The 12385-nt window shown below is 38.9% G+C and overlaps 1 protein-coding gene across 14 annotated transcripts in view; it reads right to left on the bottom strand.

Annotated features, from left to right (window-relative positions):
• SYNE1 (spectrin repeat containing nuclear envelope protein 1) overlaps nucleotides 1–12385 on the bottom strand; it is a 308297-nt gene that overhangs the window by 70497 nt on the left and 225415 nt on the right. For all 14 annotated transcript variants that reach the window (XM_063329322.1, XM_063329317.1, XM_063329326.1 and 11 more), the window contains 8 exons: nucleotides 12196–12351; nucleotides 10231–10440; nucleotides 8590–8691; nucleotides 6671–6790; nucleotides 4624–4824; nucleotides 3783–3956; nucleotides 3228–3359; nucleotides 212–408 (listed from right to left, as the gene is read on the bottom strand). In XM_063329322.1, coding sequence (XP_063185392.1) covers nucleotides 212–408; nucleotides 3228–3359; nucleotides 3783–3956; nucleotides 4624–4824; nucleotides 6671–6790; nucleotides 8590–8691; nucleotides 10231–10440; nucleotides 12196–12351 — 1292 coding nt within the window. The remainder of the gene's footprint in view (nucleotides 1–211; nucleotides 409–3227; nucleotides 3360–3782; nucleotides 3957–4623; nucleotides 4825–6670; nucleotides 6791–8589; nucleotides 8692–10230; nucleotides 10441–12195; nucleotides 12352–12385) is intronic.

Below are 12385 nucleotides of genomic sequence, written 5' to 3' on the forward strand. Positions count from 1 at the left end.
CCCACCAGCTGTTACATATTTTATCGCAAATGGGAGAGTATGATCGCACTTCTATGGAACAGGAGTAGGATATTGTAGAGTAGTCAAACTATTTCATACCTTTCAAAGTAATTTCTTTTAAATGTCAAATCTAATAGCTCTGGATTAAGAATGACTTTGACCTGAACAGCACAGGTGAAGAAGTTTATACTGTCCAGTACATCAGCATTACCTTGTCCAGTGCTTCAGTATTGTCTCCAGCCTGTGAAGCTCCTTGTTAACCTTGCTGGAGTTACTTAACCAGTGTTCTCCTAGTTGGTTCAGTTGACTTTCGAGATCTGAGCAGCTAACAGAAAAAAGGAGCCTTTTCCCATCATCTAGCACTTGGTATAATTTAGGTTGGTATTCAGTCAGGTTAGATCGCAGACGCTGCAATGACAGAGGAGACAGTTAGACAGCTGAGCAGGTCTCTGCTATCACACTTTCTCAATATTTAGTTTTCTTTTATCGCATTCTGTAGCGTATCAAATGTCACCACAACACATCACATTTTTCCCTCTGCTCCAGCTCTAGAACTCCCTGAGAACCATCATGTAGGTAACCTGCTCAAAATCTGAATGTGCTGTCACAAAACCCCTCACTTTAATATGTTTGTTGACACTTTCTTATGATGAACTCCTCTCCTTGCTGTAGATATTTTACACTTGAAAAGAACAATTTCAAAAGAAACCATTTCTGAGAGAAATTGATTAAAGTATCAGAACTTAATCTACCATCTGCTGAAAACTCTACTGCAACGAAAATTTAAGGTGTCCAATACCAAGTTATTAACAGTAGCCACACCAGCCATTTCAATTCCTATCTTCAGTTCTCTGGTCATCTAACTCTTCTTTTACTGATATACCCTCCTGCTATCCATGGCTACAAAGATGATCACTCTTGATCCATCCAAATCCCTGAAAACAGAAGCTGATTGTTACGGCAAAAGAAAGCAAAAAAGGTACCGAAAAAGGAAAGTCTGCTAATACTTTTAACTTGAAACCAACTGGGAGCAGAGACAGATTTAATTTAAATGGTGACTTGTAGATGGGTAAAGAATTTGTATTTGTGGGCAAATATACCTGTATAATGATAGCAGAATTTGTCAAATAGTAGAGATTTTTAAAACATCTGTATATTTGACTAAGCTTGAGTGCAAAATGTACGTGCATTCCCCTTTTTCAGTTATGCTGAAACTAATCTGAAGATAAAGTGTACAAAACTACCAGTCTCATGGTGAGTACATAAACTTTCTATCACACTTCTTATTTTCTCTTTCACATAAATAGAGCTCTAATAACTTAACAGAATTTTTATATTTACATATGTGTGTGTCTGTGTGCGTACTTACATATGTATGTATAACATATATACACAAATAAATGTATAACTCCTAGAGAGTAGCATAAAAATTCCAAGATAGCCATAAATTAATTATGACGGATTTTTAACCTAACCATGGTCACAGGGAGAGAAAAGAGAAAAAGGTATCAAAAATTATGCCATAGCAGAGTCCGAGAATCTGGATTTGAATAACCTAATATATGTAACTGACAAGAGAAACAAAATAGGAAAACTAATCTAGGGTCAGGACCAACACAAACAATGCCCAGCATTAAACAAAACCAAAATAAAACCCACGCTCAATAGATTGCTTAAGTTCTCCTCATACCATTGAAAAAGCAGAAAGCTGCATAGTAAAAGAACAATATACATAACAAATTCAGAATAGACAAGAAGTCAATTTGCAAGAAAAATTTGGCAGACATTTTTCTGTAAAACAAAGCAAGAAAATAGAAAAGAACTCAACCAAAGTGCCCGGTGTATAATGAGACAAAGGCAAAACACTAGATCAGAATTCTCATTTTGAGAACAGACAGAAAAAACAGGATGTGGCAGAAATCTATATTTAAACTACTAGTTCTTGTTGCATTTGAGAAGGAGGAAGTCAACTTGGGGATCTGCAGGTTGTTCAGCCTCACCTTGCTCTCTGGAAAGATCATGGAGCACATACTCTTGGAATCCATTTTCAAGGACAAAAAGGACCAAAAGGTAATCAGGAATATTCAGCCTGGATTGGCTACCTTGACAGCCTTTTAGGATGAAACTACTGTCTCTGCGGATGAGACTGACTTCAATATGGCCTTTGACACTCTCTCCCCCAGGACCCTCCTCTGGAAGTGGAAAGAATGTGGGCTGGATAAATGGACTGTTACACGGATTGAAAACTGGCTGCATTACCAGTCTCAAACACTAGTGATCAAAGGCTCGATGTCTGTCTGGCAGACCATAATGGGCAGAGTACTCCAGGGATTGTTGATATTTGAGCCCAAAGATCTTCGACACCTTCACTGAATAATGACAGAGTGTGCTCCCTCAGTAAATTTGTGGATGACGCTAATGTAGGGAGAGTGGCTGACAGAAAAAATGCAAGATTTAGTCCTGAGGCACTTTGATAAACTTAAGCTTGGAGGCAGCAGAAACTTTAGGCGGCTCAACAAGAAGTGCAAATTCTGTGTCTTGCGCAGAATAATCCTATTTCTCAACACAGGCTAGGAAGGGAATGGCTAGTGTATTTAACCTGGCATCTTCCATAACCAAGACATTGTGAATAAGGCAAACCACAGCACTGGCCTACATTAGGCCTGTGAACAACTGACAAGTTATTTTATTATCCCCATCTACATGGTGTTGATGAGGCCACATCTAGTGCACCTGATTCTCCCCTGCTCCCACTTCCCACTGATTTCAAGAAGAAGGAAGCAGTCAGGATCTGGTGCAGAGCTATTAAGATGCTTAGGGACCTAGAGTACATGTCCTTTAAAAAGAGGCTGAGGGAGGCGTGCCTGGTTTACAGTTACAAACAGGAGGCTAAGGGCCAGTCTAAAAAAGACCTATAACTGTTTCAAGTAGAATTAAAAAGATTGTAGTGTTAAATGCTCCTCAGTAGTGCCACGCAATAGAAGAAGAACAAAGGTGACCAGCTGAAAGCTGAAGGTTTCGATTGGGCATTATTGAAAACTTTTTCAGTAGGAGGTGATGCAGCACTGCAATTGGTCCCCAGTGATCTCCATCTTGTGAGGTTTTCAGTGCCTTGGCTTATCCAGCACGTGGAAATTGTCCTGCTTCAAGTGGGAGTCTGGACTAGATGACCTTCAGAGGTCCCTTTCGTCCAACCTTTCCATGAAGAACGTCTAAAAAGCACCAACCTGAAAAAGCATAATCCGTTCTGTAAGCCTGTCCTCCGTCTCTTCCACCAAACCAACCATGGGGATGCTACTTTCGACAGATTCCAGCTGTCTGGTAAGTTCCTGGTAATCTTCATCCAGACGCATCCAGGTCTGCAAGCACAAATTATCCATGTATATGGTGAATATTGATCTAGGTATCTAGAATTTTTATTACTCGCTTTCTCAGTCTGAAATCCTATAGCTATGTGGTTATGAACATACAGAAATACAGTACAAATGGTGAACCTATAATAAGACACCACCTCTGTTTCAAGCTCAGCTTTTATTTAGAACATATGGATAAAGCTGTCATGTTCTCATTGTCAGCTAAAGCTAAGCAGCTCTTTTAAATTTAGAGGCACACAACTTGTGTCACCTGAAGGACACAACAGGTAAACACAAAGATTACATGTAGTCTACCAGTGCCTTGTGTGTATGACAAAAGGGACTGATGTCCACCAATTCTGTCCAAGCACAGGAAACCAACATTACAGAATATCCTGGCAGTACAGAAAAGACCACAGAAATTCTCACCTCTAGAATGTATTCCAGCTCCACACCTCGTTTATGAGCCAGCTTTAATACAGCAGAAGCTTGAGTCGTTAGGTCTGAATGTGACTGAGTTTCCTTCAAGAGGGCAAAGCTACTCATTTTTCTGAAGAGCGTTTCCGTCAGGATCATATGAGACTCCAACCCCTGAAAATATTCCTGAGAAATTTGGGTGTGAAAGGAAGGGTAAAGAGAGAATAGAAAAGAGGAAGTGTAATTGTTACTCAATTCATTACCACTAAAACAAAATTTTAAGACAATAGCAGCACAATCAAGTAGTTGTAGACACAGAATTAAGTAAACTTTTCACTCCACCACCATTTCACAAAATCCAACGAAAAAAAAATCTTTCTTTTAAAGAAAGAAAGAAGTCATTCTTTCCACACAAATTCTATCGCAGCTCTCATTCCATAAACAAAAATAGCTTAAATCAGATATATAACACCAAAAAATTCTTCCTAATTAAAAAATGTAGAAAAGTCATGTTATATATTGCGGGTGCTATTAGCTATTTTCTCCTGCGAAAAAATGGAGTAGTGGGTAAAATTGCTATGTAGCATGACAGGACAAGAAGAGTAACTTGTTATTAGAATGAGGAAGAAAATGTGATCTACCTGGGTTCACTGTCAACAGAGTGTTTTAAAGTTAGTCAGTCAGAACAGTTCATTGATTCCATTTTGAAATACAGTAAGTTTTAATATATCTCAATTTAATACTGGCCCACCATTCTGAAAAGCTCCTGAACCTTTAGGAACAGAAGGTTAGCAATTTTCTGTGAACAAACTTACAGTCATGATTAGTCCTGAAATATGTCACAGTTTCTTACCTTATGTTTGTCAAGTAGTGATTGAACCTCTTCCTTAGAAGCAACAATCATTTTCTGGTCACCAGCCATCTTTTCTTGTCCTGTTTCCAACAGGTCAGCCAGGTCCTGTAAAGCCCGTTCATACTGCCTCTTAAGAGCCAGATTCTGATTCAGGTCACTCCGTCTGGATCCAATGATCATCATCAGCTCATCATACATATCCTTGGAGGCAAAATGTAGCAGTGGTGATTCTTATTTCACACCTTACGCATGTCTTCCTACCAGCAACCTTACTGTCTCTGTATTCCTCTATGAATAGTAGCCGAATAACATCTATTTCCAGCTCAAAAAGACTGTGCAGATATACTGACTTAATTGATAAATTAACAACCGACCATTTAAAGAGAGAAGAAATAAGCAAGACCTGCAACTCTTTCAAGTGCATGCATTTGGGAACAAAGTTAGCAGAATCCCAAAGGCTCGCTTTCAGTAATAAAGGAGTTGGGTGACTGGGCTTAAGGCATCAAAACCCAGACTACTGTGTGGCTACCACACACTGCAGGTGTTGTTTATATTTTGCTTCTTGTAATGCAGGGGGTTAGATGGACTCCATTACGGCTACAGACTACAGGCATCTCACAGCCAGATTTGTCTCCCTCTCCTACCCCAGCAGCTTACTGGTAGCAATCAATACATACAGCCTGTAGTAAAAACCAAACCAGGCTCAAAACAGCAATATACTCTACATAGAACAGTGAAGTGTAGAAAAAATGCAGTATGTATTTCACAGTGTGTCTGTACTGCCAAATTATAAAATGAGCCAAAAGGAAGAATTCCATCCGTTTCCATGTGCTATTACTTATCTTGTATACCTCAACCATAAAAGTGAGAACAACCTACAGATGCTTTTCTTCACCAGAACAGGATTACTTTCTTGTTTTGGTTTTCAGAATTGTATTCTCAGAACATACATCCGACTGTGAGGGTAAGCCTATACCTTTGATCAAGACAAGACATTCAGAAACTAATAAACCAAAATGTCCCTACAGCCACTGAACGCTACAGCAAAGTACACACCTTCAGACTACAGCTGGCTTTTCTAGATTTAAAAAGACAATTGAGAAGCACAACTGTCAAAACAGCAAAGGGAAGGCTTTTCTAAAAACTGAAATCAATGGGAGGGGGACATCTACACATAACCTGACAGTTAAAAAAAAAAAAAAAAAAAAAAGAAAAGGCAGGAACCTCTATGACCAAAAGGATAAAGAAATAGGTAAAAGACACATTTGCACAAACTCTTTGTCACTCGTTTTTAATTGAGATCACTGTTTTGTTGGCTTAATAAGTTTACGGTCTGGTTTCAGGTGTTTCCTTTGTTTCCAATTTATTATGATGTCATTATATAGGGTAAAATTCAGTCGCAAACCTTCTCCTTGATCTTTCCTTAAGCACTCCCCTGCCCCAGCAACAAACTGCTCACAAGGGAGTTTCAACAGCCTGTCCTAGCTCTGGATCAAATGCCCACATGTATCTACTTCAGAGAGCTGTAAGATAAGAGCCCTACTAAGGTGTGTTCAAAACCAAGTCTAACAGAAAGTATGCAGGAACAGGAGACATTCTACTAAAAGCAGAACATTTCCAGTTTTAGGTCCCATTAGCTATCTATCCCCCTTCACCCCCCTCCTTTTTTTTTTCTTTTTTTTAAATGATGGATGTGAGTGAGAACTAAACCCCAGACCATGAGACATTGGTGAGAACAGGGCTCAACCTTCAGCAGACATTTATGTTTACTTGCTTATCTGTTCAAATAGAACAGAGACTCAACAAGAACTGAAAGAAAACGTGGTTTTGTGTGCTTTTATGATTAACACTACTGAAAATAGATATGTTAGAAAATCTGAACATGCAAAAGTAGAAAAACTAGGTGAATCAGGGAGAAAATATCTTTTATACACACAGAAATGCTTTTAAATATGCTTTTCTAAACTGCCTGATGAACAATAAAAAGGAGCATACTAATATCTTTGATATCACCAGACAGGCCTAGGATGGAACTTACAAACCATACCTGGATCTTAGACAGCTCTTGCATAGAAGGTTGGTCAATTTGTAGCTTGTCTACAAGCTTCTTTAGTTCACTGATTCCAGTATCTAGTTCCTTCAAACCTTCTTCTGCCTGCAGTATGACCTGTATTTGAAAATGACATCATTTAGTTTCAAGGTTTAATAACAGTACTGTAGCTGCCATATGGTAATGTTCTTTTCCATTTCCTGCCTGAAGTATTAATCAGTATTTCAGTAGTAAGTACTAAGTATTAATCAGTCCTTCAGTCTGCTGAAATTGTAAAGGACACTCTAAAGTATTAATTCAAAGTTGGGAGAGCCAAGCTTGTTTCTTACAGTAAAATATAATATGGCATTATTATTTTTTAATAAAAAACTGTTTTAGTATCATAAACAATTTTATACAAAACCTTGCTGTGAAGTTCCACACTTTTAATTGGTTGGTACAGGCACAAAAGGACTATTAGTTGTTCTAACACCTTCTTCTAAAGCATTCTTTTTATTAACACATTCCTGTCATATCTGAGCACCAAGCAGCCAACCATCACAGCAAATGACATGCATGACAGCAGAGCTGTGCACAGTTCTCTTACAGGACTAGGAGAGGGCCAAAATTACTGTCAAGGAAAAGGTCTTGTACATCCTCTTTTGTACTTGGAAAATGACAAATGAAAGCACACAGTTTGGTATTCTCAGCTGTACGCAGGTGATAATTTGACTTTTTCAATGGAAGCTACAAGAAATAAGGTCCTTCAACCTAGGAGTCTCTGCTGAATTAATGCATGCAAGCTACAACAAAGGTAAAAGCACAAGGTGGACTCCTGTGGTTATAGTCCTTCGTTAAGGCCCTTTCTTGGAAACTGCATATCCAAATGTTTAAACTATATATGTGAGTAGAACTCCTGAGTCCCAGCAATGCAGTCACTAAACTTACACTTCATGCAGCTAAGCTACTTGGCTGATTAAGGGCCTTATTTCTGCTTTCCCAGTCACATGTTGAACAAACAGCAATGCTTTTAAATTTGGATGCTTTATGTGCCAAGGCAGACGTCCAGAAGAAACCAGTTTGGTTTTATTACCATGTTGTTTTCCTAATTGGTAGTTAAATTAATCATATAGGAGCTAATTTTTCACCAATGTTTCGTATCATGGAAGACAGGAAAGACAGACACAGACCTCCAGCTCTCTTACTCATACATGAATTAAAGTTCCTTCAAAATTTGATTATCAGATATATAAAGGCCAGTATTTCTGTTTAGCTGAAGGATAAGTCTCTTCCTCGCAGTCACCTTCTGGAGCCAGACAACAGTAGCTCTTGGATAACAAGAAACATCTACAGAAAGTAACCCTTAACGTACTTCAATCACTTTTCTCATTGGCAAAACAGAAACAAGGAAACATGATGTATTTTGTCATATTATTAATTAATTATTCCTCAGGCAACTCCTGATAAAGAAGAAACAATTATTGCCTTAAATTAAAATTAGTAACAGTCAAGATATTACTATAAACTAGTGCAGAAGAAAGTGCCTTTGTTTTTTTAATAAAGTGTAATAGCCAAACAATTTAGCATAACTTTAGACTTCTTTTGGTTTGTTGAAATTTTCTTTCTTTCAAATATTGCCCAGTATGTGCATAACTAGGTCACCTGGGGAGATAAGAAAGACACTTCGTGTTTGGTTTGTTTGTTGGGTTGGGGTTTTTTTTGTGTTTTTTTTTTTTTTGTTGTTGTTGTTGTTTGTTTTTTTTTAAAATTTATAAACACATGTAGTGTACTCTTGGAAGTACTCATTTTCACATACTTTATGTGAAGACATACATTCTCCCATAAAAAGCAACTATTCTGTAGAATCCAGTTATACCTTAAATAGAAACTTTATCTCTTCCCTCCTCCCTGCCCAAGTAATAGACATTTAGTAATACCTGCATTTGTTCTGTTTCTGGTCTCTCAGCTGCCTCTGCTAGTTTCTGTAGAACTAAATATTTGTTATCAGCCACTGATGCAAACAGAAGCTTCAGGTCATTCTACAGGAGACAACAACAGGAACAAATTATAACTAATCACTGCACAAGCCAACTGAAAAATATTTTATGATCCAAAAAAGTTTAAAACTTTACAATGTTACAATATCAGCACTAAGGCTTAAAAACTATTCAATATTGAAAGCACCATAATCATCCAATGTAAAATATGCAACATATCCGTAGCTCCATATATATGAGCAAAAAGCTAAACTAACTTCTATTCAAAACATAACCTGTGAACTCATTTCTGCTTTTGCCTTCCAATTAGATAATTATTTAGCAGGGGTCAATTAGCTTCACTGAACAAAAACGTTATTCTTGTGTAGCTTATTCCATCACATATGCTCATAAACAAGCTAGGTTTTACTTTTTAAGGAAAGCTTTTTTCATTACAAAATTAAGCAAATATAAAAAAAAAGTAAACAGGCTTCAACACATTTCAGGGCTAACTATATATTACAACTTTTACAGTACCTTATTAGACCAGATGCATGCATATTAACAATTTTTGCCAAACTGCAATTTTTTTTTCATGCATTCATCCCAAAAGAACTCCTAATATAGGTAAAATAAAAAATAATCAGCGCATTTCTCTAAAACTTTTAGCATTATATAGGAGTGTGTTTTTGACTTTTTTTTTTTCCATGCAGAAATTCTTTTGAAATGTTAAATATCTCTGTTACACAATAAAGCACAGGATTCTAATCACCTTATCTCCTTTCTTCAGCAACGAAAGGCCTTTTATTTAAAATTGTTGGAATAATTTTTTTTCCCCATCTACTGCAGAGGAAAGGTTATGGAGTTTGAAAAGAAATCCTATAGAACAACCTATGAAATTATGATCCTAATCTAAAGAACCAGCAATCTGTTTTCCAATTTTTTGCTGGAATTTATATAGTTTTTGTCATTAAAAGTAAACCATTCTGGAGGCTTTATATAATAAGAATAAGAGAGAAGGTAGAGACCAATTAAGGTCTGAAAGCATTTCTGAAGTCCGTTTAAAAAGATTTCTAAAAGCAAACATTTCTCCACCTCTCTTCATTATTTTCTGCTTTGCTTGATACAGACAGCTTGAGATACAAGCTCTTATAGAATAATAGGATGGGTAAAGGGTGATCGGAAAGGTGGGAATAAGTATTATGTTTTCTGTTTTATCATCGCTAATAAAACCTGTGTACTATGTCATTTCTGAAATTATGAAATGCATAGAGTGGAACTCTAAAGTTGCTTTTTCTTCTTTGAGAACAGTAGTCAACAATTTCCATTTATTGCAGTGCCAGGAGGGTGAGTTTGGGATGAATGATCATTTCTACAATAATTGCATGAGTTGCAGAAGGCTTCTAGCAGAAATTTTGAGTTTTAGAACATGATTTGGGTGCCAAGTTTTGCACAGCCTACCAAGTTTGATTTTCAGTAAAAACCTATGAAAACTTGTTCTCTTGATTTGGTACCAAAAATTCTTATTGCTTTGACAATCAAATCCTTTATATTCCCCATTTGACATGTACCCTTTTTAATTCCTTCAGATGGGCATCATACCTTGAAAGTCACTATTTGCTGGAGCTTTTCTTTCATCTGAAGGCACCTCTGGTTTACGACTGACTCCAGCAAGCTCAGCCTTCTCAGGAGACAATCCAAAGTGTCTTCTATAATACCCTTATTATCACCATTCTCAGGAAATTTCTGAGCAAATAAACTCTTGTTCTTATCCATTTCTTCCGTTACCTCCTTGATTTCTTTGGCAAGAGACTGATTTTGTAGAAAATAAAACAAAGCGACAATTAGACATTCTAGAAAGCAGGCAAACACATTGCCATAACCATTGCCAATTTTGCAGTGATGCAGTGACTTTTTTACGTTGTTAATATACACACACTAGACAAAGTTATGCAGCTGCAGTATTTCTGGTAATAAAAAAAAAAACCCAAAACAACACAGACTGCTCTGAGGAAAACAAGTGCTGAAACAAAATGAACCTGCCCAAATAAGGACTTTGTGAAACAGAAATCCACGCAGCTGATGAAAAACGTCCTTTTCCCTCTCTCTCCATTTTGTGTTGATGAATTTGTACTGTTTCCATACCCCAGAGCACTCCTCCCTCTTTTTACTTATTTCAATTTCAACACTGTGGTGTTTGCTAATACTTAGCAAAGAAGTTAAACAGCAGAAAAACTCTATGTTTATTTCTCTTCTGATCAGGCAAAATTCGTGTCAGGTGTTGCTTTCTGCAACATTCTTGCACTGGGTTTGCATGGCAAGGTTTTGGTAGTGGGGCGGTACAGGGGTGGCTTCTGTGAGAAGCTGCTAGAAGCTTCCCTATGTCCAATAGAGCCAATGCCAGCTGGCTCCAAGACAAACCCGCCACTAGCCAAGGTCGAGCCCATCAGCAATGATGATGGCGCCTCTGGGATAACATATTTAAGAAGGGGTAAAAAAACCTGCGCAACTGCAGCTGGAGAGAGGAGTGAGACTGTGTGAGATAAACCACTCTGCAGACACCAAGGTCAGTGAGGAAGGAGGGGGTGGAGGCATTCCAGGCGCTGGAGCAGAGATTCCCCTGCAGCCCCTGGTGAAGACCATGGTGAGGCTGGCTGTCGCCCTGCAGCCTGTGGAGGTTAATGGTGGAGGAGATATCCACCTGCAGCCCATGGAGGACACCACACCAGAGCAGGTAGAACCCCATGGAAGGAGCCCACGCTGGAGCAGGCTCCCGGCAGGACCTGTGGCCCTGTGGAGAGCTGGAGCAAGTTTACTGGCAGGACTTGTGACGCTGTGGGGGACCCACGGTGGAGCAGTCTGTTCCTGAAGGACTGCACCCCGTGGAAGGGACCCACACTGGAGCAGTTCGTGAAGAACTGCAGCCTGTGGGAAGGACACACATTGGAGAAGTTCACGGAGGACTGTTTCCCATGGGAAAGACCCCACACTAGAGCAGCGAAAGACTGTGAGGAGTCCTCCCTCTGAGGAGGAAGGAGCGGCAGAGACAATGTGTGATGAACTCGCCACAACCCCTATTCCCCATCCCCCTGTGCCTCTGGTTGGGGAGGAGGTAGAGAAAATCAGGAGTGAAGTTGAGCTCAGGAAGAAGGGAAGGGTGGGGGAAAGGTGTTTTAGTTTTATTTCTCACTCTTGTTTTGATTGGTAATAAAATTAAACTAATTTCCCCCAAGTCGAGTCTGTTTTGCCTGTGGCAGTAATTGCTGGGTGATCTCCCTGTCCTTATCTTGACCCATGAGCCTTTTGTTATATTTTCTCCTCCCTGTCCAGCTGAGGAGGGGGTGTGATAGAGCGGTTTTGGTGGGCACCTGGCATCTAGCCAGGGTCAACCCACCACAATTTTCGACACAGTGAATAAAGTTACTTCTAAACAGTAGCAGAATACTGCAATTACGCGGAGATTATGACATGTCTCTTATCTAGGATTCTAATATTTTCTTTCTAAACACTACATAAAATGCACCCTTGTTGGCAATTTAAAGAAACTCCTATTCATGGTTTCCTTACCTCTTGCTTGCAGAGATATGTTTCTGTTTCTTCCTCTGGCAACAGAGCTGTATCAACAAAGACCTGCTCTTCAACACCATCTAGCCACAAGGAGGTGGCTGCAACACCATCATACAGCTTCTGTTCAAGATGCAGGCTCTCCTCCACCCGTCCAGCCTGGACAAAAGAAATCAGAGAAGTCGAGAGCAGA

This window comes from Chroicocephalus ridibundus, chromosome 3 (assembly GCF_963924245.1).
Source record: "Chroicocephalus ridibundus chromosome 3, bChrRid1.1, whole genome shotgun sequence".
Lineage (NCBI taxonomy): Eukaryota > Metazoa > Chordata > Aves > Charadriiformes > Laridae > Chroicocephalus > Chroicocephalus ridibundus.